At 56.9% G+C, this 25,626-nt stretch overlaps 1 protein-coding gene across 4 annotated transcripts in view; it reads right to left on the bottom strand.

The window, feature by feature from the left end:
* Positions 1-5,996: 5,996 nt before the first annotated feature.
* SPSB1 (splA/ryanodine receptor domain and SOCS box containing 1) overlaps positions 5,997-25,626 on the bottom strand; it is a 69,419-nt gene continuing 49,789 nt past the window's right edge. For 2 of the 4 annotated variants that reach the window (XM_067719374.1, XM_067719390.1), the window contains exons 2-3: positions 16,145-16,987; positions 5,997-8,018 (exon numbers count right to left, since the gene is read on the bottom strand). In XM_067719374.1, coding sequence (XP_067575475.1) covers positions 7,891-8,018; positions 16,145-16,838 — 822 coding nt within the window. In that variant the 5' untranslated portion in view covers positions 16,839-16,987 and the 3' untranslated portion in view covers positions 5,997-7,890. Of the gene's footprint in view, positions 8,019-10,419; positions 11,039-16,144; positions 16,988-18,066; positions 18,201-25,626 lie in introns of all 4 variants that reach the window. The other 2 variants (XM_067719382.1, XR_010939110.1) reach the window with 2 other exon arrangements.

The raw sequence follows: 25,626 nt of genomic DNA, 5'->3' as shown, positions 1-25,626 counted from the left end.
GAAGGAAAAGCAGGGAAGAAAGGGTGAGGTCTGTGTCCATGCCTCCCAGGGGACAGCCCTGGCACTAGGGCCTGCTCCAAGGGGCGCTCACTGCAGAGCTGTCCTTGGGGTCTCGAGGTTGGTTTTAGACCCTGCCTATACCAGGGGAACATTCCACAAGCCTCGGGTGCCTGCAAGATGCCCTGAAGTCAGGGCCACGCTGCCACCCCAGGTGGGTTGGATGCTTTGGAAATCGGACTCCCACTCTCGCTTCACTCGAGGAAGAGCAGGCCTGGGCTGCGCGGGGGGAAGTGGCAAAGCCGCTGAACAAAGGCCCGTGGGCCAGTGCCAGGGCCCCCGAACCCGCTGGGGCGAGATGCACTCCAGCGGGAGGCAGGCTGCTAACCAGTAAGCAAGTTGTAAAAACCCAGCTCAGACACAACATCTGGCAGCTGCTTCAAATAGTTCTCTGTCTGAAGTTGGAGTTGCTCGCAGCCCTCCAGTAAATCAAACCATGTGCAAAGAGGAGCCCTGGGCCGACCTGAGACACCCTGCTTGGCCCGGTCCCAGCCTCGCCCCCGTCTCTCTTGCTCTTTAAATAGCCCGGGGTTCACATTCCATTTCCTTGTACAGATCAGCACAAGCGGGGCCTGGCTGGAGAGGCTGCAGGGATGCGAGCTGCCTCCCCCCACCCACCCCGTCCCAGAGAAAGATGGAGGAAAGTGGGCAGTAAGACCCCACGGGGAACTTGGCACTCGGGCCTCCCATCCCTGGCTCGGTTTCCGATGACCCCTGAGCAATGTCCACGCCTTTCCAGACCTTGCGACCCGCTCACTATAGCCACTCAGAGGGAGACCCAGAGAGAGGGGCCACATCCTCTGTCTGTGGTCACGCTTCAAGTTCTCTCCACATCCGCTGTGGTTTCCACACACAGCCTGGGCACCTACCTCATAGAAGACGCCCATCAATTCCAGAGCAGATCTGCTCTCGTGGGACTGGCCACCAGAGGCTGGGACACGAGGGCCATGGTGCCGTAGCTAATAACTCTGGGAATTCTTGCCTTTTTGGAAGCACCCCTCACAGGTCTGGCACTGGGCTGTTTACCACCTTCATCATTTCATAAAACATCATCGTCACCCTATGAGTGGGTATTGTTATGAACTCTGCTCTAGAGATGTGTGTAGACGGTTGAATGGCAGAAAGATAGGTCTGCGTCCCAACCCTGGAAACTGTGAACGTGACTTTCTTTGGAAAAAGAGCCTTAGATGCCATCCAGTTAAGGATCTGAAGATGATTTCATCCTGGATAATCCAGGTGGGCTCTAAATCCAGGGACAATTGTCCTTATAAGATAGATACGGAGACACAGAGGGGAGAAGGGCATGTGACAACGGGGACAGGGATTGGAGGGATGCAGCCCCAAGCCGGGGAAAGCCTGAAGCCACCAGACGCTGGGAGAGGCAGGAAGGCTTCTCCCCGAGAGCCTCCAGAGGGAACACGGCTCTGTCCACACCTGGATTTTAGACTTCTGGCTTCCAGAACTGTGAAAGAATAAATGTGTGTTGTTTTAAACCCCCCAGTGTCTGGTAACTCACCGTGGCAGCCTCCAAACACTAATACAATGTGGAGATTGGGGGTCAGAGAGAGTGAGCGAGACCACGCAGCTCTTAACTGCTGGGTAGCCTGCCACCCTGATTATGAGACTGGTTTTTAGAAAAGTGACCTCATTTCCATCCAGGAGGACAGGCGCTCCCAGGCCCAGGCAATGTCCCTGCAAGATGCCCTCCCTCCCGGGAAAGTCTCGTTTCTGACAGCGGCTTCAGGAGATCTTGTAGCACAGACAAGAGTCTCTGGGCGCCCCAGGCGGCGTGCGAATAATCACATCGGCTGCTTTTACTGACCACTTACTATGGGCAGGGCCGAGCTCTAAGGTTTTTACAGACGTACGTTAAAATGGTGAATTTGATGTTATGTGTATCTCACCTCAATTTTTAAAAAGAGCCGGCTGGAAAGCGGAGAGGCACTTCACAGATGGGGACAACAAGGCTCCTGGGGTTCTCGTTCCCTTCCGGGCAGCAAGGAGGGTAACTGGGCATGAATCCCGGGCTGTCCTGGCTCCGGAGTCCAGGCCCTTCCCCTGTCAACACGCGAACCAGCAGGAAGGTGAGGTTCTTTGCTTTTTGGCTGAAAAAACCCTCACCCTTTCTTCCCTGCTTTTCCGTCCTGGTCCCACTTTGGCCACCTGATGCCAGCCCTCTACCTGCAGTCATCAGCAGCCCAACGGTGGCTTTGCTTAACTGAAATCATTGGGAAGGTACTTCATAAACGGGCTCTGGTTGAAAATTTTTCAAAAGATGGGGCGGGGGGTGCAGGTGGGAGGGGGAACGGAACGTCTGCTCCCTATGCCGTGAAGAGACAGGGGCGGGCCGGGGGGTCGCCGGTCTGGGTGGGCGCTGAGCTTGTGGGAAGGAGGCGAGAGCATCTCTGGAGTGTCCAGCCCTGATGGAAGGCACGAGGGCAATGGCGCCTCTCAGCTCCTGGTTCAGCTTTCCGGGGTCTGATTTCCCTGGGGAAAGCGAGGCTCGGGGCAAGAGCCCGGGCCTGAGGTTTCCCCGCCCCCACTCCGGTGCTTCCCCTTGGACCCACTCCGTTCACTCCTCCGAGACAAGGGCCTCTGCGCCTGCGTGAGCTCTCTGGGGCTGTTGCTCACGCTCTGAAACAGTGGGTGGAGCTGAATCCCATGGAACCTCCCACACCAGTGCTCGCCAAGCTTCTCTGGGTCACGGCCCCTTGCAGGTCTCTGAAGGAAATGGGGACCAGCAGGGGGTTCTGTATGGGTCCAACTCTGCAGGAGACTCTGGGGCCCCAGGGGACAACGTCTCAAAATCAGCTACAGGGTGTTTCAAGATGCAGATTCCCAGGCTCCACCTACTGCATCAAAGTTTCTGAGATTTTGCTTTCTCCCCAAGGTCACCTGGTGATTCGGATGCAGGAGGTACTTGAACTTCAAGTTAAGGTCCCCAGACTAGGTCTTCTTACTCCTGTGCTTCTCTAAAACACATTCTTAGGGGCGGCTGGAAGGTCCACCCTCAGAAGAGCCAGGGAAGGGATTCGTGAGGCCTTTGCCTTTTCTGCTTACAAAGTAGACCCAAACAGGCTGCCGCTGGGCTGGGTGGGAAGACAGACCCGGGGCAAGGTCAGTGCCACCTTCCATCTAGCCAGCTGCCCTCGGCCTGCGCTTTTCTGGCAGGAACATCCCCTCTGCCCAGGAATAGCATTATCAGACCAGCAGCTGTTCTCTGGCCCAGGAAGAAAAGTTCCAGAGAAGCGTTAGCTTTCCCTTTTAGAAAGAAAGAAAGAGAGAGAGAGAAAGAAGAAAGAAAGAAAGAAAAGAAAGAGAGAGAGAAAAAGAGAGAGAGAGAGAGAAAGAAAGAAAGAGAGAAAGAGAGAGGGGGAGAGAAAGAGAAAGAAAGAAAGGGAGAGAGAGAGAGAGAAAGAAAGAGAGAAAGAGAGAGAGAGGGAGAGAAAGAGAAAGAAAGAGAGAGAGAAAGAAGAAAGAAAGAAAAGAAAGAGGGAGAGAAAAAGAAAGAGAGAAAGAGAAAGAGAAAGAAAGAAAGAGAGAAAGAGAGAGAGAGAGGGAGAGAAAGAGAAAGAAAGAAAGGGAGAGAGAGAGAGAGAGAGAGAGAGGGAGAGAAAGAGAAAGAAAGAAAGGGAGAGAGAGAGGGAGAGAGAAATAAAAGAAAGAGAGAGGAAGAGAAAAAGAGAAAGAGAGAGAAAGAGAAAGAAAGAGAGAAAGAGAGAGAGGGAGAGAAAGAGAGAAAGAGAGAGAGAGAGAAAGAAATAAAAGAAAGAGAGAGAGAGAAAGAGAGAGAGAGAAAGAAAGAGAGAGAGAGAGAGAGAAAGAAAGAAAAGAAAAAGAGCCCCATGGAGGGCTCGGAGGGCCGAAGCTGGGACAGGATCTGCCGAGTACACCAGGAGGATGCTCGGGCAGTCCTGCCCGGCGGCAGCTGAACCCAAGAAGCCCTCAGCGTGCCCTGAGCGGCTTCCTCCCAGCTTGCTAGGCCAGGACATCATTTGTTGATTCTACAGCCCAATCCCTAGCTCATGATTTCCTCCCGGGTTGCCATGGCCCCGCGCAGAAAACACAGCAAACTCCTGGCCCCAGGCAGCTCATTTATTTCAAATATTCCTTGCAGCTGGCCTCCAACCATGTTTGGGTGTCTGGACTGGAGCATGAACTAATTGCTCTGTCTTCGGCCCCCTCCCCAGCTCCCCCTGCATACTTTATGGTTCAGTAAATCCACATTCCTCGTCTCGCCGCGGAGGAGCTGGAGGGCGGGCGGGTGGGAAGCCGTGTGCGGGAGATGGACGGCAGAAGGAGGGGGCTCTTGCCATCTATGGCAAAGCCGAAAGCCTGCTACCTGCTCGAAGGCAGGGTATTAATTACAACCACATGGGCCAGTCTGCACGGTGGTTTTATTAAGACCACTCCCTTCAACATAAAACCCTGCTCCCCTAGAAGTCTCCCGGCAGCACAAAGGCCCTTATTTTCCCTGAGCGTCTACTGCCGCCCCCTGCCCTGCCCCCCCGCCTCCCCCTTCTCCTCCCCCTGCCATCCCCTCATAAGCAAGCCCGAGTTCCAACCCAGACATGAACTCCAATCTAAAAATAATTTCAGCCCCCCCGCCCTCTTTTCCTCCAACTGCATGTGGGGAAGGCATCTAGGGGTCCCTTTTCTCCATACGCACCTTGATCTCTGGAGACTTTACCTGGGAAGAAAGAGTATTTGTCAGGAGGTTGCTTGAGGAATGTTCGGTTCATTCTCGGAGACCAATTCCAATCCGGGAGCTGCCATTTTCCAGAAGTGCAGGAGCCAGGAAGGCATTTGTTCGCACGCTTGTTAATAGGCCCGGCTATTCTAAAGCTTTACTGCGCTCTTGCTCCCCTCCTCCAAGGTGGGCACTACGGTGACCGTCATTTTGCAGAGGCTCATCCCAGATCACACGGCTCGTGGGGGTCACAGCAACGCTGGGACCCAGGTCTGACTCAGGAGGCCACGTGCTCCTCGCAGGTCCAACCCAGCCACACACCGAAAGAATTTCCCTTCACCCTGCAACTTTTCCAGAGGCAGAGCTGACACGGTGGCCAAAAGTGGTCTCCAAACTCTCTTAGACAAGGTCACTTGGGGAGTTGGAGAAAACTGCACATTCCTGGGCCTGGCCCCAGAAATGTTGATTCAGTCCATCTCAGGCAGGGCACTGAGACGAGCATCTTAAAAAACACCTCCCAGCTGGGGCTGACGCAGGTGGCCTGAGGAAAGCTGGCCAGGAGGCTCTCAGAGAAAGGGACACGGGACCTTGGCGCCAGGGGTCTTGGGCCCTCAGACCAGGGTACTTTTCCCAGCACCACCAGATCCTGACACGCCTTTAGAATTTAAAGTGCCCACAGGGAGCTGAATGCGCTCGTTAATTCTCTGGAAACCAGTCATGGATCATATCTAGTAAACCTCTTGACTCTTCACTTATCACTCGCCAATCCTCTGAGCCGGAATTTCCTGTCTTCTCTGCTGGGGTGTGGAGTGGGGGGACTCTGCCCACAGCAGCTGGCAGAACGGGTTCACTCGGCATCCCTGTGCGCTTGGCTCTGGGGACACAAAGACGAATGAAGGACCAGCTCCTCCCACTGAGTGCCCAGCGCTTGGGCTCCGAGCCCACATCTGGGCTCCAAGAAGCCCAGTCAACTCAACGGCAAGCCAGAGGCACTCGCTCATGTGCAGAATCCTTTCTACTAGGTCAGCAGTTCCCTTACTCTGAGCTGCAGGCTCAGAAACTTCTGAAAAAGGATGGGGATGGTCTAGGATCCCCCCTCTGGGATTCTCGTTCTCCTCCATCTGGGGCTCCAGCTGGCATCCCACCCTCTGCTAAGGGGTCGGGCGGGGGCAACCACCCAATTATCTGTTGAAAACCATGGACCCGCCCTTTTCCCTTCCCCCAAAGCACAAAGAGGGATTCCGAAGTGTTTGTGTATTTTAATAAACTTTCCTTTATTAGGTGACTATTATCAACCATCATAAAATAGAACGGGAGTTTCAAAACTGTACAGGCCACAAGGCTCCAGGCTGAGAGGAAAGAAAGGTGGGGTCGAGGTTCAGGGAGCTGTGGGGGCGGGAGGTGCAGAGAGATGGCAAGGACCCCCGTGATTTGCCCAGCGTCCGTGGGAGACGGCTGGGTCAAGGCGATAAGGCTGGGATCTGTATAAGTGAGACCCTCTCGTGTGTAACATTCATCAGAACATGACCCACCCCGAAACAGGAGTGAGGAAAATCTTTAAAAGTCTAACAGGTTAGGTTCCCCCCACCCGCTGGGGGACATAAAACCTCCAAATAATAAGGGGGTAATTTACATTCCTCACCCAGTCTTGGCGCCAATTTTGTGCTTTAAAAAATATACTCCACTGGAAGACGTTTTTTTCTTTTTTTTTAAAAGGTACCCTACAGCAGCTGTTTAAAACACAATTCTTACAGACAAATATATATGCATATATATTAAACATTTTAAACAAATAAAGTCATCTACTGTACCTGTACAGAAATGAGAAGGCAGATTCTAAGAGAGTCGACTTCAAGACATAAGAAACGGTGACTGTGCCGGCAGGTGCTGGGGTCTGCTACATGGGGGAGTTGTGCATGGGAGGGTGCGTCCCTCTCCTGCTGGCTGTCCGCCCCGACCCCCTGCCCCACCTCACGGCTCTGGGGCGCCATGATGAACCCGGACAGGGGCACCAAGCGGAGACCTGCACTGGCTTCTAGGACACGCGACTCCGCTCTGGTCTCCCCCACCCCGCCCTGCCCCCGGCCTCTCAGGGGATGGAGAGTCACTCATCCTCCCGTCTCGGTTCGGGTGGTCCTCAGGGAAGCTAGAGCTTCCGAGGATGCACGTGGCAAATCTCAGGTAGGAAAGCAAAAACAAAACCCAACCCACACCGAAAAACCCCACAGAAGACTAAAGAAAGAAAACCACGCGCAAAGACGGATGAGCCCCAGCGATGGGTGGCTGCCTGGAGAGATACGGGGAGCTGCCGCTGCCCGTGCGGACGGGTCCCCCAAGGCACTCATATTGCACGTGAGGCTGATGCCCCCTCAGGGGCCCACTCGGGCACTCGGAGCAGAGCCCCCTGGAAACTGTAGGTCAAGGGACCCAGACAAAGACACCCCTGTGCCCACGTGGGGACACACGACAGACACGACCCAGCGAAAAGGCCAGGTGAGGCACACACATCCCAGGGAGGGGCAGGTGGAAGAAAAGCAACAGAACACTCCAGAGAGAGGTGACCCAAACAAGGTGTCCTTTCTAAGTGGAATAAATAAATGGCTTTTGTTATTGTTAAAAGAATAAATACAGGGTACGGGGGCACCGACAGCCAGGACTAATGCTGGGTGCTCACGTGCCTGGGGAAGGTCCCGGTTTGGTTTCTGCCTCGGTGGCCACGGTGAGCTCCTGACGTCCTGAGCTTCGTCCGGCGCGGCTGCCCCGCTGGGCGGGCACCGGCCCTCATCTAAGCACCTCTTAGCACCTCCGGGATCTGCTCTCGGCGCCATGGGACCCGGCAGGTGTGGGGGCACCCAGGCCACCCCGAGAGCAGATCGGAGCTCAGTGTAGTTTATCCTCTGTGTCCTCTTCCCAGGAGGGGCTGTGAGGCGGCATGCAGGGAACTTCTGCCAGTGTCCGGAAGTGGGACAGAGGGGCCCGTGTCCAGAGCAGTCCGTGTCCGGCGGGGCAGCCGGGGAGGCTGCAGAGGAAGGGCAGGACTTCCATGCCGCAGACGCTGGTCCAGGGCGCGGGCACGGCGGTGGCTCAGTGAGTTGGCACCGGGGTGGACGGGGGCAGCCGTGCTGGCGGTCCCGGGTGGGGCATCACTGGTAGTGGAGGTAGGCCTTGAGGGAGGCGGGCAGTGGCAGCGCGTGGATCTCACCCAGGCGCTCCTTCCCCAGGGCCAGGCGCACCGAGCGGCGGCACAGATCCATGAGCGGCAGGGGCTCCGCTGCGGAGACGGAGGAGAGACAGAGGACGCTGGGTTAGCACAGCTCTAGGTGGTTCTAGAACAAACAACACTGACAACAGCAATAGCATCGTTAATACTAGTTTTAACGCCCAGATGAGATGACTCCAGATTAACTCATTTTACACTTTAAGTGAATTATTAGTTGCTAGCACGGAGAACTCACTGGACCAGGCCCCTTTGTAAGCCCTCATCTAATCCTCACAGTGGTTTATTATGAATGATTTGATAATCCCAGGGAGTTATACCATGACCATCATCCCCATCTTGCCAATGAGGAAACTGAGGGACAGAATCCAAATAGCTTGCCCAGGGCCACACCGCTGGTAGGACACGGAGCAAGTATTCCAAGCCAGGCCGTCCCTGCTCTAACCCATCAAACTAGAGGCCCCCTCAGTGCACGTCCATCCGGGACACACAGGATGGACTCTCCCCTGCACGTACCCCCAGCACCAGACCCCACGCGGACCTTTAGGAGGGGAATCATGTGTGTTAACCCAACTGCTCACGGGGACTGTTCTCCAGTCCCTCTTACAGCTGAGGGCGCTCAGGCACAGAGGAGACCGAATTGCCAGGGCTACAGGCTGGGATCCAAATCCCAGCAGTCTGGGCCCAGCGCACGGCAGAGCTGCCTCAGGAATCTGGATTCGAGAAGGCTTCTAGCTGCAGCCTGCAAGGGCACCTCTGGCCTCGTGTCCCGGAGGGCCTGGGGCCCAGCCTCCTGCAAGAGAGGCTCCGTGCAGCCCGCGTCTCAGGTAAATTCTCAGCTCCGGAAGGAACCGGAAAGTCATGGCCTCCAAGGCCCTGGAGGCTGCTGGGAGCATGGTGGGCCCTGCTCACCCTGGACCTCTTGGAGCTGACTCCTCCTAGCTCTCGTACAGGTGAGCACACCGAAACAGCCTGGGGTCCCCCCACGGTGTCCTGGACAGGCAAAGAGGTGAAATGAGGGCATATGTGGCCTCATCCACGGTCTCCCCCAACTCCTTTGTGAACAAAATAAAGGTCAGACCGAAAAACTGAGAAGCCCCCCACCATTTCCCTTGAGATCCCATTCCACCAATAAAAAGTGGACGCAGGTTCTGTAATATTCACCAGTGTGTCTCAGAATATTAAAAATAACATTTAAAAATTCAGTTATTGGGAATTCCCTGGCGGTCCAGTGGTTAGGACGTGGTGCTTTCACCGCCGAGGGCTTGGGTTCAACCCCTGGTCGGGGAACTAAGATCCCGCAAGCCACATGGCTCAGCCATAAATAAATAAATTAAATTAAATTAAATAATCAAAATTCGGTGATTGAAGGCCAAATCCTAAGGCTGGGGGCGTTGGGGGAAACGGGGAGCAACTGAGTAGGGGCTCCGTTTGGGGCGATGAACGCATTCTAAGATGGCCTGCAGCAATGGCTGCAGTCGTGAGCATGCAGCAGACCACTGCATCATGCGCCTTAATGGGTGAAACGTATGGCATGTGAATTCTATCGCAATAAAGCTGCCATTAAAAAAAAACAAAAAGTGCTTCCCTGGTAGCACAGTGGTTGAGAGTCCGCCTGCCAATGCAGGGGACGCGGGTTCGTGCCCCGGTCCGGGAGGATCCCACATGCCGCGGAACGGCTGGGCCCGTGAGCCATGGCCGCTGAGCCTGCGCTCCGCAACGGGAGAGGCCACAACAGTGAGAGGCCTGCGTACCGCAAAAAAAAAGAAAAATAAAAAAGAATACATCTTAGGCTTGATAGTGCATTTACTAAATTCCACGCTTTAAAAGAAGACAAACGGTGGCTCTTCATCTCCCATGGGCAGTCACAGGAGACGGGATGGAAGTAGTAAATGTTTTTCATGGAAAGCTTTGAAACAGGGCCTTTCCTGGAGGCAGGAGGATGAACTAAATGACCTTCCATCTTTGTGGGTCAAGGATTCCACAGACCTGGTGGGTTGGGCTGGGATCCTTCCACCTGCCAGCCCGCAGAGACTTGGGTCTCCTTCACTGGACCTCGACCTGCCTCGGTGGCCCCAGATCTGGCCCTTCACTTTCACCCTGCACAGCAGCCTGACCTCGAGCAGATGGCTCCCTCCACCCAGGCCTCAGTTTCCCCAGCTGGAGATGAAGGATGTGGACCAAAGCCTCCCCGGGGTCCTACGGGCTGAGCTCCTGAAGGCCACCGACGGCTCACAGCAGCTCTCGGCCGGACCTGCGGCTGAGGAGTGAGTGGTCCTCTGAGCAATCGAGGGGGGAAGTTCAGCTCCTCTCCTCCATCCTCCTCCGGCACCCCCTCCCCCAAGGATGTGGCTTAGCTCCCACTGGGAGGCAGAGGGGCCGGGCTGGGGGAGGGAGGGCCGAGAGGGAGGTCCCGTCACCACCTCTTGGCTAAATGGGTTTCGGGTCAACTTACCAACACCCTCAGGAAGAAACGTTTCTAAACAGCAGGTCATTCCCACCCCACCGCCACTGATCCTGCGGGAGGGCAAAACAGCGATGGCCAGGGTCACGGTCTGATTGCAGAGACCGTGCGTGAGGCTACAGAAACGGACATGGGCACGGTGCCAGGGAAAACGTCTGTCCCACAGATTTTGGTTGGTCGCTCACAGGACCCAGAAGGCCTCCCCGACGACCTCAGTCCTTTCGCCTGGGGGGCTGCAGGTTCTGCATCCGGCTCCATCCGCGTGGTCGGTGCCCACCGCTCTTCCGCGGAGGCGCGAGGGGTCTCTGGCCGCCACGCCCACCTCTGGGAAGCCCAGGTGCCCGCTCCTGTGCATGGTTTATATGAATGAGAAGGCGTGGTGCTCAGGGACCAGGAAGCGAGGCCGGCGTTGTTCCTGGGAGCAGAAGGTTGAGCAACTGCACGAGGCCACGCGCCCACGTCTATATCTCCAGGAGAAGCGGCCACGTGGTGGCCTGTTTGAACACGCACGGCCGGGGCCACCTCTCGGTTCTCCGAGAGACTGCAACCCAGCCGGAGCCCCAGAGCCCGGCGCCGGGTCCAGTTCACAGGCTGTGAATGAACTTCGGGTCTGTGAGGTCAAGGATGAACATCTCAAGTCAGGAAGTGCCCGGTTCAGCAACGTTCCCGCCCGCCGCCTTCACAGCTGCCGGGACTGGCCCTATGCTCCCTCCTGCAAGCAGCTTGCCGTGAAAACGCTCCAGAAATGTGTTCTAGAAAGTCGTGGGTGGAGGATGACCATCCCGGGACCTGTGTGTATTTTCCCTTTACCTCAAGGCATTTTTACAAAAAAGAAGCAAAAGAAAACCCCAACCCCTTGTCTTTGCCAACTGGGGAAGGATGCCTGACACCCGGTCAGGTAACGTGGGCACACTTGGTTCTCTGCCGCCCAGTTCTGAGAACATGCTGTCCTCATGTGACCTCCCCCCCACCCCAGAAGGAAGCCCCTGCAGGGCAGGGTGATCAGTCCCCCCGATGAGGAGCTCGCCCAGAGCCCAGCTGGAATGGGGGAAGGAAGGAGCCAGCGTCAGGTGTGGGCATCCCAGGAGGCTGGGAGGCCACAGGAGGAGGTCACCAAGGCAAAAAGCAGGAACAGAGGTGGGCCTTCCCTGAACCCACAGTCATGACAAACCACACCAGATGTATCTGGGAGCCAAAGAAAGGGAGAATTTGAAAATGCTGAACTGCAGGGCAACGCTTCCTTAGTGGGAGGCACCATTAACAGCAGGAGGGAGGACCCACGGGGCAGGGACTCTCCCTTGTGTGACGGCCAGTCTGTCGCTTGCAATAGGCCTTTTCCCTCTTGCATCTCCAGGGAGCGTGGTGGGCAGACCTAGGGGCCAAGCTGGGCCCTGTCCCCCCGCCTACAATGACCATCACTGCCCCTTCACCCCAGAAAAGAGCAAGGTGACACAGCAGCCCCTCTGGTTGCAGCCTTAGCCCTGGAAGTCTTGAGCCCCTAGAAAGAGTCAGAACCAGTAGCCTGTGATCAGAGGCGGTTGGACAGTGGTGGAGGTCACATAGGGACACGCTGCCTTTGCTCTGGCCTCGGCCAGCTCAGCCCATGGCCCCAGCACTGGGGCAGAGACTCTGCGGGGGAGGGTACACCTGGCGTCCCGGGGAAGGCGGGCTGGGAGGACAACATGCCCAGCGCAGCAGCCGGGGTGGAGGGGAGGGGGCCGGGCACAGGCCTCTGGCGGCTCCGGCTGCCCCACTCTGCAAACAGCTGCTTCCTGCTGAGGTCAGGACCTGGCGGCCGGGGTGGGGTGGGGCTGGGCGGGGAAGGAGAGAGCAGACTTTCCAGACAACCCAGGGAGCACTAACAGGTCAGAATCACCCCCAAGACTGTGAGAGCAGAGCCCGGCCCAGGCCTGATACCAAGAAGATGTATCTGGCCAGACCTTCTGTCTGTCACTGCCTGCTCCCCCTGGGTGGACCCTGACATTCCTCCTTCCTCAGCTGCAGTGGAAAGCCAAGCAAACCCTCCTGGGCAGAGGACTTGGGTGTCCCTGCCTTCACTCCACAGACACTCCACGATCTGAGCGCTGGGCTCTGTCTGTCACTGTCTCGTCTCCCCTGCAGGTGGTAGCACAGGGAGGGGGACCTGTGCTGTGGGTGAAGTAGCACTGCCCCTCCCCCCCCAATTCAGGACCATCTGGAACCTCAGAATGTGATCTTATTTGAAACAGGGTCCTTGCAGATGTAATTGGTTAAGCAGAGGTCATACTGGAGCAGGACGGGCCCTGTCCTTATAAGAAGAGGACAGATACAGAGGAGGTCACGGGATGACAGAGGCAGAGACTGAGCGATGCGTCCACAAGCTGAGGCGTGCTGGCGTGGGACGGACTCCCCTCCGAGCCCTCAGAAGGAACCGACCCTGCCCACGCCTTGGTTTCGGACACCTGAACCGGCACAGAACACATTTCTGTTGCTTTAAGCTCCCCAGCTGGCGGCCATCTGTTCCTGGGGCCCCAGGAAATGACCACACCACCCTCCTCTCCTGTCTACACCAGCCCCTCCCTCAGGCTTTTGGACCCACCCCATCCTGACGCCCCTCGTCAAGGTCACCAGTGATGACCTCATTGCCAAAGCTGATGGACAAGTCTTGGCCGTGAGTGTACTTGATCTGGCATCACTGTGGCCTTCTTGAAGTATCCTTTCCTCACTGGGTACTCAGGACACTACTCTCCCCTCCAGCCCCACGGCTACTCCACCTCCCCTTCCCCATCGTCCACCCGGTGACGCGCCCCAGGGCTCGGCCACGGCCCTCTCCTCCTTCCTCTCCTTGGTGACCTCATCCAGGGGTTGCAGGTTTCAGCTCCATCCCCACTGACCAATGTCCTGGACCCTGTCTCCAGACCCGCAGAGCCACCAGGATGTGTCACTTCCCCGCATCCACGGCACCACCCTGGCCCTCACCCCCAACGCCTCTCCCCTGGACAACCGTCACGGCTCCTCCCTGACCTCCCGGCGGCCACTCTTTCCCCTACTGTCCATTTCTACACAGGAGCCAGAGTGACCCTTCTAGGACATGAGATCTAACATCCTGAGTGGCCCCACCCTCACGGGGTTTCCCATCCGGATCCTCCAAAGTCAGCCAGCAGCGCAGACTGGGGCTCTTTCATGTCTGACCAGGAGCGGGGAGGCGAGAAGCCAAGGGGCCCCAGCACTGCCTGGCATTATGGTGGGGAGAGAGGGGCGTCCTCATCCGTAACCAAGACTGTCGAGGGGGCCCAAGCCTCTGGGCACTTCCGGTTCCCCCCTGCCCCCGGGTCCAGCGCAGGGGTAGCCTCTCGTAGTGCATGCCCATGCTACTCCTCTCCCCCTCAACCCCCTTTTAAGTTTCCCAAACAAGAAAAATTGCGAAAGCATCTGACTTCCCATCTTATGCAGAGCTGACAGGGCATCTACTGATGACGCCCGTCTGGGCCTCCAGGACTGGGCCTCCAGAGCCTCGCCCTGGCTCCGCAGGGGAGCAGTTCTGCTTGCTCGTGCCCTGACTTGCCACAGGGGGAACAGGCCCCAGCCCCCTCCCAGCCGCTCCGGGCTCTGTGTTCTGCCTTGGAGCTGGGCATGTAAACAGTGAAGCCGTGTGAACCCCCAGCACTGATGGTCTTGTTTCCAGAGGGGACAGGGTTGCCCTGTTCTTGTAGAGGCCAACAGTCTCAGAGGCCTGGCAGCCAGGCAGCGGACCCAACAATTCACCCATCTGTCGGCACAGTGGGCATTAAACTCCCTGGGGCCGTGGTCACTCTCTGTTGGGAAAAGGCAGACAGAGCTGCAGGCAGGGTCCTCTGAGACCCTAGGTCCTGGGGCTTCCAATCCCTGCCCATCCCCACACGGGGCAGATGTGGCTGTGGACCTTCTACCCTGTTACCTGGAGAGACAAGACGCACAGCACTCGCCCTGCTGGTTCCCTAGACCAGGTCTGAGGTTCCTTCCTCAGAGAGGTTACCTGCTGGATGCCCACCTAGCCACCCCTGCCAGGAGTGCCAGGACCTAGGGTGCAGGCTGCACAGGTGAGGCGATGCCCCACCTGGCTGTGGGCTCACTGTCACCGCCCAGCCAAAGCCTGAGAGTGGCAGCGAGGGAAAGAGGGACGGCACAGGCCTCCAAAGAGAAACATTTTAAGAGTTCGCTCTGACTGATGGCCCTGGATGTTTTCTGGTATCTTCCAAAGACTAAAGTGGGGAAGAGGAAGAGTGGGGGAACCTGAAGGTTTGGAGGCTGCAAGACCAGAGGAAGCATCTGTGCTCCTGACCCTCGGCCTCCCCCATGGCTCACCTGGCCTGCAGGTGGGGTTAGATCTCAGGTGCCAGGCCATAGCCGCCCCTTAAAGAGGTCAGTGCATGGATGGACGAAGCTTTCCAGCCCACCCCCTTTCCAAGGTGAGATCTGCAGACGGTAGAAGGGACTCATGAAGGAGTGAGGGTTGAGCATGGGTATGGACAGTTCTGGAACGCTGGGGCCTCCTGCCACCATGGGCTCCCAGCCACAAAGCCACAGAGCCCTCCGCTTCCCAAACCAGGGCAGTGCTGCCACAGGTAGGCTATTTTCACACGTGGTCTGAGAAAGGCCACTCCCTTTTCCAAAGGGACAGGTGGAAATTGCCGCTGATTCAGCCTGTTTCTAATCCATGTTCTCCTCTCCAAAGGCCTCCTGACATCATAACTGAACAAACCCCCTGCGGGGGACTGTGTCTCAAAGAAGCCCACTCAGAAGGCTCCAGCACCAGGAAAGACCCTAAACCTGTCTAATGAATGAGAGGCCACTGGCTTTCATTTATGTGAGAGGCCCTAGTAGCCCCAAAGCTGCAAAACCCAGCTCAATAATATGCTGGTTACTGTGCTAGAATGTGGTCAGCTGCAGATCAAACCTGGAGGCAGGTCAACCAGAAACAAACCATGTTTATCAAAGACCATCCATCCACCCATCCACCCATCCACCCATCCATCCACCCTTCTATCCATCCACCCATCCATCCATTCACTCCTTTAGTCATCCATCCACCCATCCATCCACCCACCCATCCATCCATCCATCCATCCATCCACCCATCCATCCATCCATCCATCCACCCATCCATCCATCCATCCATCCATCCATCCATCCACCCATCCATCCACCCATCCATCCACCCATCCATCCACTCATCCATCCATCTATCCACCCATCCACCCAGCTATCCATCCACCCATCCATCCACCCATCCATCCATCCATCCATCCATCCATCCATCCATCCATCCATCCTTCTATCCATCCACCCACCCATCCATTCACTCCTTTAATCACTCATCCACTCATCCATCCACCCACCCATCCATCCATCCATCCATCCATCCATCCATCCATCCATCCACCCACCCACCCACGTATCCACCCATCCACCCATCCATCCATCCATCCATCCACCCACCCACCCACCCACCCACGTATCCCCCCATCCATCCACCCATCCACAAGGTGCTGCCATGTAATCTGCAGACTCTGGCTAGAAATCCTCACTTAACCAGAGGTAGGCAAGAGTCGCCTCTGAGGATCTGAATGCTGGGATGTCTACTTACAGACATTTAAATTTCAACAACTGTAAACTTCTAGCTGGGCCCAGCGAGGACCAAAGGGGACACAGGGAGTCCAGGGACACTGCCACCTCAGACAGAGCAGAGGACACTTACGGTCAAGTCCATTCAAGTAGCGCATGCGGATCTCACAGTGGCCCCAGACGGCACTCACTACGGGATAAAGTTTTTTGCCCTTGAGTCCCCGAAAAGCTACTCCCATGTACTGTCCATCCACAATGAAGCTCAGGGTCCCGTCGTCCATATCCAGGGCCACCAGGAAGGAGTCAGGGACAATGAAAGTCTCGTCCGGCTCCAGAAAAGCTGGGTACGTTTTGCTCGGCTGGTTTTTGCCGTCATGGTAGAGCCGGTTGCGCCCCAAGTCCCAGCCCCAGGACTCGTGGTTATTCCCCACGAGTGTCGTGTACCCCACGGAGTGCAGGGGGGCGTCTGCCGTCGCCACCCCCACCACGGCGTGGGTGCCGCGCTGCCTCATGGCCCACGTGATCTGCCACACGTGCAGCCCGCGCGTGTACCCGACTTTGCCCCTGATGGCGTCCGTGCTCTGGGCCACCGGATGCCGGTGAAAGATCAGCTTGTCGTCCTCCTTCACAAAGACGTTGAGCGAGCGGTCATTGTTGTTCCAGGAGTGGAGCAGCTGGACGTCGTAGGACACGGGGGGCATGTCCAGCAGCAGGTCCAGGCGGGTGGGCTTGCAGTAGTCCAGACCCTGGAGCTCCTGCTTCAAGGGCCGGTACGTGGGGTCCCTCATGTCCACCGTCTTGATACCTCCAGTGACCTTCTGACCCATGTCGGCCTCCCGTTTCACCTGGTCACCAACGCCCAAGGCAAACTCATCAATCACGGGGCCTCTTCTCCAGTTTCCCAATCAGGCCTGGACGGCACTCCTAAGGGAGTTTGCTAGGCGGCCTCTGCCCGGTGTGGAGCATCTGGTACTGCCTAGTGGATGGAAGGAGAAACAGGAGGCCAAGTGAGCAGGAGATGCGGAGAGAAGGGGAGAAACTAACTCGGTTCGTGTCACGCCGGCACGTCCCAGCAGTCTGCCTTCCGGGCTCCTATCACACCAGATTCCGGGCAGGCCAGAGCCTCGGCACACAGTGAAATTCCCTTCTGTCCCCGCAGCTAGGTTGGCATAAAGGAGGGAGGCCGTCCACCTGACGGTCTACGTGGACAAGTGGACTTCGGGTGGGCACCACTCGTAACTGTGTCGGGTGCCCAGCCCGAGGCTCACCAAATACCTCATCACGGTTTCTCAGGGCAGAAGGCCAAGGTGGCCCGATGCCGAAATCAGCCCAGTGCACTGGGCATCTCTCCTGGTCGAAGCAAGGGGACACCTACTCCCTGCGCCGGCTGTTTGGAAGGAAGGTGAACCCCCGAGTGTCAGCAGAAGCTGTTTGAGATGCCACCTCCCGGTCCCTCTCTCTTCCGGCACAGCCGCCTCCGAAGACGTACCGCCGGTTCACACCAGGGAAGGGAACCCCAGCGCACATAAAGCTCCTGGTCGGCGGTGTCTGAGGCCGCAGCAACCCCCCAGCGGGCCCCGAGTCGGGTGGGCGCAAAGGCTCTCAGCCCCGGTAGCTCTGGACTAACTCATAGACGGCCACCCCTTCCCGCCCACACTCTTCAACTTCTCCTCGGGTCCCCACAGCCCATCTGGGGAGGAAGTCCGACTCCAAGATGCCTCACTCGCGCCCTGGCTCCACCATCCCTTGGCTCCTTTAAGGGAAATCGGAGCCTTGGGCTGGAGGAGAGATCTCAGTGCATCCGTCCGTCGTCCTCTGTCTCGGCAGCACCATGGGGAGGGGCTGAAACGTGCGATGGGCAGGACTCCGGCCATCCCTGCCACGCCTGTTCCCGGTGTCTGCCTTGGAGAAGGGACAATCGCGAGCTACCTGGGTTTCCCGAGACTCACTCAAGAGAGAAGGTAGTTCCCGCCATCAGAACCCCACCCCCGCCCCCGGCCCGCAGAAGGGGCTCTTGGCTGCCTGGTTTGGGGGGGATGGGCTCCCAGGACTGACCAGACAAGGGAGCAGGCAGGCTCCTAGCTACATAAACACGACCAAACGAGGATACAGAGGAGCTGGGCGAGAGGCCATCGGCGCCTGCTGGAGAAGCATCCCAGGGCCACTTGTTCCGAGGAGCACGATGGTGCCTGGGTCAAGGAGAACACAAAGGAGCCCAGTGTAGGGGCTGCAGCGGGCGTGTTGCTGTCCCACTGTGGCAGAAGACAGAGCGCCTGCCGGGGGGCGAGGGCAGGGACCGGCTGCGGGAACTCTGGGAACCTGGGACCGCTGGCCTCCCTGTCGGGCGCCCAGGCACCAGCAGGGCCGGGAGGAGGGGCGGGACCTGCGCGGGGCCGGACGCCGGTCTGGTCTCTGGCTGCCCTGGAGACGCCTTCCTCTCAGCTGGGAAGAGACCCCGTGAGACGCCGTCCTCAGGGTGGCCAGGGCCCCTGGAGACTGGAGACCGGAGTGGGAGCCCTTGGCCCGGACCTCCGTAACTCCGTGGGCAGGTCCCCCTTCTCACCCTCCCCTTTGTGGTGTGGAACAAGAGGCTCCCTCATGGGCACTGCTTCAGAGAGGGGCTGGGACCCCTCGTGTCAAATGTTTGCAAAGCTGTACAGAGCTGAGGGGTCCCTCGGTGGCCGGGAGACCACCCTGGTTCTGGAAAGTTCTGTGGATATGGTGACCTCACGATCTAGAACTCCCAGGACAATCCCAGTTTCAAGCTTTCAGTCCCATCAACCCTCAAGAGCCATCGAAACCTCCAGGACTCCCCCCAGGGCCCTGCTGAGCGAGCACCCATGGCTCTGGGGCCTGATTACCAGGATGCGGGGAGCCTGGGTTTTGGTGTGGAAACGCGGTCCTGGTAACTGAAGAGACTGGCTGCTTGGCCTTCCCTGACCCCCCTCTTCCACGCCTCCCCAACAGCGTCTTTCTGAGCCGGGGGACAGCTGGTCCAAGGCAGATCTCAAAGTCAGAAGCACCCACACCCATCTCTGTCTGGATACCCGCTCTGGCTGGTGCCCAGCAACCTCTCTGTGCAGGACCCCGTGGGGACACAGCTCAGCTCTCTCGGAGGACAAGGAGGGGATTAATATCTGAAGAGAGTTCATTTCACCGCTTCCTGGAGTGATGCAGTCTGTCGCCGTCCTGTCGGCTGCCTCTGGCCTCACAGCAGGAAGGACCTCTCTCCCAGAATCTCACGGTACTGAAGATCCCACTCTACCCACGACCCATGGGAACAGGTGGGAAGAGTCATGGGGAGGCTGGGGGTCGGGGGAGAGGAGACCCGGGGCAGGTGGGCTGTGTGTGAAGGGAAGGTGGTGGGGAGAAGTCCTGATAACACATTAATTTAAAATACTTGGAGAGAAATGGGTGGGAACAGAGAAGGACCACAACAAGTAGGTTGGGGACAAGTCAGAGGTTGTGGGGGGAGGGTTGAAGGGGTGGGGGGGACGAGAAGGGAAGAGAGCGAGAGAGGGGCTCATGGGCCAGTAAACCTGGGTCTGTGCACACATGTAACTCCTACTTCAGCTGGACCACGACCAGTAAACTCTCTCTGTCAAGGGCTAGCTAGTAATGTTTTAGGCTTTGTGGGCCCAACAGTCTCTGTGCAACTACTCAACTCTGCCTGTAGCACGAGAGCAGCCACAGACAATGCATAAGTAAGTGAGCCTGGCTGAGTTCCAATAAAACTTTATTTACAAGAACAGACCAGCAGGTAGTCGGCCAACCCCCGAGCCAGACTAAGGGCCCTGCACAGGGATCACTGCAGTAGGAAAGCACAAGACGGAGGCGAAAAGGAATCTCGTGGCAGCAAGGTCAGTCCAGCCTCAGAACGAGGGGTCAGAAAAGACAACGTAGCCTCACAGTGGCTGGTCGGCTGTCTGTCCAGGTCAGCTCCACCGGCTCTTCCCTTTCTGAGCTTCTACTTCCTGGCTGCCAAGCACGTTTGCTTACATGGCCCTTGTGTTAAGCTCCTACCCTCCTGGCCCCCCATGTTGGGAGCCATCCAAGCGGGGGAGCCCTTCTGGCCGCTGGACCATGTGACCTTGAGCACGGGGGGGGCTCCCTGGGAGGAAGAGGCTGGGGAGAGGGGGCAGAGAGGGCAGGCAAAGATGCCTGCAGCATCTCGGGACCACTCCCACACAAGGGCACCCTGGGGCCTAGCCAGGGACGTGAGCCACCCCTTCTGCTGTTCCTGGGCTGTCCTGCCATCTGAGTCACCTCCTAGGTGGTCAATCACTGTGGCAACCCTAGGGCCACTCTTGACTCACCTGTCACCTGCCCAACCCCACCCTGTGTCCAGGCCAACACCTCCTGCTGTCCACACACAGCCACCTCCTTGCCACGCAAGGCCACTAAAGCCATCCAGCTGCCCTCCGCTTTCCGTCTACTTCCAAATGTGGCCGCAGAGATCCACTAGCCCTCTTTTTGGGGACTGTAGCCTGGCAGGGCGTTCCCTTCCAGGCTCCGCCCCAACCTCACCACCTGACTCTGCATCATTCCTCCAACAGCCCTGCTCCCCCAGCTTCCAATCCTCGGCCTTCTCTGCCTAGGATTCGTCCTTAGCTTTTCTGAGCCTCAGTTTGCTCCTCTGTAAGATGGGTGTCCCACGCTTACCTAAGACTCAGCTGAGACGATGTTCCAGAGAGGACCTGGAAAACTGGCATTTTCACTTCTTTGTTTTTATTTTTAGACCGTGCTCCGTACACTGAACGAAGATCACTGTTAGCCATCTTCTTGGTCACCATACCTGGTCCTACAGATGGACGCTGTCTTTGGGCCAGACCCAAGCGCTTGGAATGCTGAGCTAGAGCAGATCAAGTTTAAGGTGCCTTCTAAGCCGGGGCCAGCAAATAAGGAGCCAGATGGTAAATATTCTAGGCTTTCTAGACAATATGTAAGTGAATGGGCATGGCTATGTTCCAATAAAACTTTATTTATAAAAACAGTGGGACTGGATTTGGCCCAGGGGCCATAGCTTACTGATCCGTGTTCTAAACCCAAGCAAAACTGCTGACACTCTCGTTAAAATACCTGGACATGAAAGTCGGGGGGGGGGGCAGGGGGGAGGGGAAGTGGGTTACACCATCCAAAAGTGCCGAGTGATGGAGATGCTGTTTTGGCCTATGCAGATCCTGTTAATGCCAGGCCAAGGCGGGAGTCCCCGGTGGGCACCAAACTTCAGGTAGGAAGTGGGAGAAGCAGTACAGGCCCCGGCTCCGGGACCAGCCCCCTTTCCTGCGTCTGAGACACAAGTGCGGATGTCCAGGCTTTGCAGGGCCTAGAGTCGCTACAGGAGTGTCAGGGCCTGGGCTGGCTCAGCAGGTCCTTGGTGAGTCCCCAGGAGGTGGGAGGACCCAGCCCTCATCCCCACCCAGGAGAAGCAAAGCCACAGAGGGGGCGGAGGGCGTGGCCGTGTATTGCCCTGCGGGGCTGGAAGAGAGAAGTGGGGGACAGAGGTGGCCTTGTTGCCGCCGCCACTCCCCACCAGTCACACGCAGACACACATACACACACGCGTGTGTGCACACTCAGAGCTCCAGCAGCTGAGGTGGCATCAGGGCCAAAGAGCAGGAGGGAGGCGAGGAGGTCAAGGCAGTGCCGTGGCCAGCGGTCCCCACTCCCTTTCGGTGCCGTGACAGCAGTGCTCTTTCCCAGAAAGCACTGCACATTAGCTACGTGTTCCTAAGATCACATCCACCCGTTCCTCCTCACAGCTGCCTCAAGCCAACCCTCAGACAACAAAGTCCTGCCCCCCAACCTCTGATCGCCCCAATAAGACACTGTTCTCACTGTCCTCAGTCCCTGAGGCTGCAGGGACAGGTTGCCGCAAACAAGGTTCCAGCGCCTGGTGCTTCCCAAAGACCAATGACGTAGCCAGAAAGGGGTGAGAAGAGACACCTGCATGCCCCGGGCTCCGGCGGGACAGGGGACTCTCGTGCTTGGTGGGTGGGTCATTACCCTCGTCATATACAGCAGGATGAGTATCTCAACCAGGACTAAGAATACGTGTGTAGGGCTTCCCTGGTGGCGCAGTCGTTGAGAGTCCGCCTGCCGATGCAGGGGACACGGGTTCGTGCCCCGGTCCGGGAAGATCCCACATGCCACGGAGCGGCTGGGCCTGTGAGCCATGGCCGCTGAGCCTGCGCGTCCGGAGCCTGTGCTCCGCAATGGGAGAGGCCCGCGTACCACAAAGAAAAAAAAAAAAGCTCTGGGACACAGGGGGAGGGAGGTCTGCGAAGCCCTATGGCTTGACTTGGTTGGACACTTTCCACCTACTGAGAACCCCCTTCTCCCCCAATGCCACACACATCATCCTCACTGGGTCAAAGGTCAGTTCATGGTTCACTGTGAAAAAGGATGCCACTTGGACCCTCTAACGGGCAGAAGCCTTCCATGCAGTGTTCCCAAGAATCCACCAGAGCCACCCGTCCATAGAGGAATTCTAAGTGGACGCACCTCCTCCCGCTGCTGCCGCCGGCAGCCAGTTAAGCGCTCTCTGCTCAGGGTCCGGGGACCAGTACTCCTACCCCAAAGCCCTGCTTCGGAGAGGGTCTGCTGGGGACCACAGCTCTCCACAGAAAGGAGGACCAAAGCCTCACAAACCACCTGCCCTCTAGTTTCTTGGGCTCCTCCAGGTGGCCTCTCTGTGCCCTCGGAGGGAGGGACAACCAGATCCAGAATTAGCAGACGTGCAGGGAAGGAAGCCCAGGACTGGACAGTGGTCCCCAGAGGGTGGGGACGACTAAGGAACACCCCCAAAGCGTACTGTTTGCGGGTCTGAACGGTGGGCTGGGTGAAGGGCACCCAGCCTTTAGTGACCTAAGGCAGTGATTCTCTCTGAAGGGGGAGGGAAGGGCATGCTCCTATCCATGTCTCCTGGGCACACGTGGTGGAGAACGCCTGTTGCATACACCCATGGCTTTCACTATGCAAGTCACAGAGAAAAGTGATGCTGGCAGAGTTCTATGGGTGACGGGGGACCAGCAAGCCTTGTGGGATGCACAGGGTTAACAAAGGTTAAGGGGAACTGGAAAGGATGTTGGGAAAAGGCCATTTGTGTACAGGTGTGGGCATGTATCCCAGACAGACCCCAACTGGGACATGCTTCTCGGCGTGTGGGTGCCACGTGGCAGTCCCCATCCAGGTGTAAAATATGCCGCAATCACCCACCGACCAGCTTTCCAGGGGTCTGGTCTACAAAACCTTACAGCCCTGCCCAGGGACATGTGGGCAAAGATGCTCACTTCACCATGAACTCCAGCAGCCTTGGAGAGAGGGAGGTAGCCCCTCAGATGTGCTGATTTAACACAAAACGTAACATGACGCTGTTAGATTTTAAAAAGCAAATCGGAGAACACCATGCAGAGCATGATCCCATGTCTGTAAGAACAGAGTTTTTAAAAGATGCTATCTGTGCGCGTTTGTCCGTAGGCAAAGAGAAAGGTTTGGAAGGATAAACACCAAACCTTCCACAACAGTTAGTCCTGGAGGGGGGCGGCGGGAGGAAAGATGCGTTCACTTTAAGGACTTTTTGAAATGAAAAAAAAAATTTTAATGCATGTATTCCCTTTTGCAATGAAAATAATGGTTAAGCAAAGAAAAAAGAATAAACGGCTGCAAAATACTGACTGAACGCACTACAGTCACAAGCACAAGTTGTCCCCAGAGCAATTGTTCCTACAGGCTCTCCACGTGTGTCACTTCTTATAAACCAAGCACAGGATAAATGTTTAATTTACCCAGGAAGATACACATGGAGACACTAGGGCATTTAAAATAAAAGGACAAGAATTCCCAGCTACAGCTCTGGGGACATCCCCAAAGGGGACAGTATTTCTATAATGAGTTCTCCTAAGACTTCCAATTATACTGTTTCCACATAACAAATTTTAATTTTCCCAGCAAAGATGGGGTAGCTATCTGTCTCCGTGGGCCCCAAGCAAGAAAAGAACTGCTCCGTGCTCAGACTGGAAACCCAGCCCCGGCAGCTGTATGTGGTTCTGTGCCCTGCCAAGGCCAGGTGGGGAGGTGAGGAAGGAGGACCTCGGCAGGGGTGGGGCAGGGGGAGCAGAGGCTGGAGGGGGCAAGAATGCCAACCTTGGCTCAGCTGGGACAGCTCACTCAGCACCTGCTCGTAACTTGACGCTGTCCCTTCAGTTAAAGCCACAGCTCCGCAGTTCCGCCTTCCAAAAAAGCACGTTCGGATCAATTGGCCCTGGAACTACTAAAAATTATCCTTTTGTTTTGTTGTTTTTCAAAAAAAAAAAAAAAAGTTTGTTGAACGAGCAATACCCTCTGTTGGAAACATGGCCAGGGCGACCGGTGACAAATGGATGGAACAGGGGTGGGGGGCAGGGGACACACAGAGGCAGCCACTGAGAGCGGCAGACGTACACTCACCCCCCTTTCAGCTCAGTTCCCCCTCAGTGCATCTGACTGACCCCAGAACAGTCAAACCATTGTTTCGACCCAAGATGGGGAAAGAATAAAATTCAGGATGTGGAACAAGGTGACCTATTTATAAAGCCTCCTTTCACCTGCAGATCAAATAAGCTCCCTCCCTCCGCCTCCCCACCTCACACATCGCTGGTTGCAGCCCAGGATTTCGCAAGAGAAGCAGGCCTGAGCGATCAGTTATTAGATCAGGATGCAACGTCTGCAGCCTGCATATTAGGGTTTTGTGCTTCATCAGCCGGGGCTCCGGAACACATTTCGGTGGTGGGAGCGCCCAGGGTGGGCGTACTCCGTGCAGCCTGGCCACACAGCCCCGGCCAAGGTGCCACCAGCCAGAGGACAAGAGCTGTGTGGTTACCTTAACCCTAACGCTACCCCATCTCACCTGCACCCTTCCCGGATGCCCGGGAAGACCCAGGAAAGCTGTCTTCTTGCTCCAGCAGGGATGTAAAAGTCAGTGTCTGGCCCTAGAATCCACCAAAAGTATTGGACCTTTCTGGAAAGTTCTGACGAGTGATTCTGGAGAGAAAATCCCACACGGGCCGGAGCTCTAGCCTCTGACTTGAAAAGACCAAAAAATGCACCTGCCGTAAACGCCTACGGAAGGACCCAGATTACTCACGGCACTTTAAGAAAGGGCTCGAATCAGTTGAGCCTTGTCCCTGGGAAATAGCATCAACATTCATTCAGAGACTAAAAATTAAAAAAAAAAAGTCACGGCTGCAGCCGAGTCAGGGTTATAACGGCAACGGCCTCCGCTGTGTTCAGACGAGCAGCTCTGCTCTCTGGAGGGAGCTGAGTGACACAGTGACACACAGCGACCTTCCTGACAGTGTTCTGAGACAGCGGCAGATGCGCCTTTGAGCGGCAGTGGGAACGAAGTCTAGATGGTGACCCCCAACCTTGCTCAGGCTGTGTGGTCCATCAAACTGGGCCTGCCTGGTCCACGCAGGAGCTGGGGGGCCCCGTGGAGAGGGGGCAGGAAGGCAGCACGGAGGACAGTGCCATAGCCACCCCCGAGGGAAAGCCCATGGGTGCCCACGGGGAAAGGCTTGGGGATGCAGGTGTTTCCTCACCCCACCTGGCTGGTGGCAGAAGCCTACAATCTCCGGG

This window comes from Pseudorca crassidens, chromosome 2, assembly GCF_039906515.1.
Source record: "Pseudorca crassidens isolate mPseCra1 chromosome 2, mPseCra1.hap1, whole genome shotgun sequence".
Taxonomy (NCBI): Eukaryota; Metazoa; Chordata; class Mammalia; order Artiodactyla; family Delphinidae; genus Pseudorca; species Pseudorca crassidens.
This window is presented reverse-complemented; position numbering and strand designations above follow the sequence as displayed.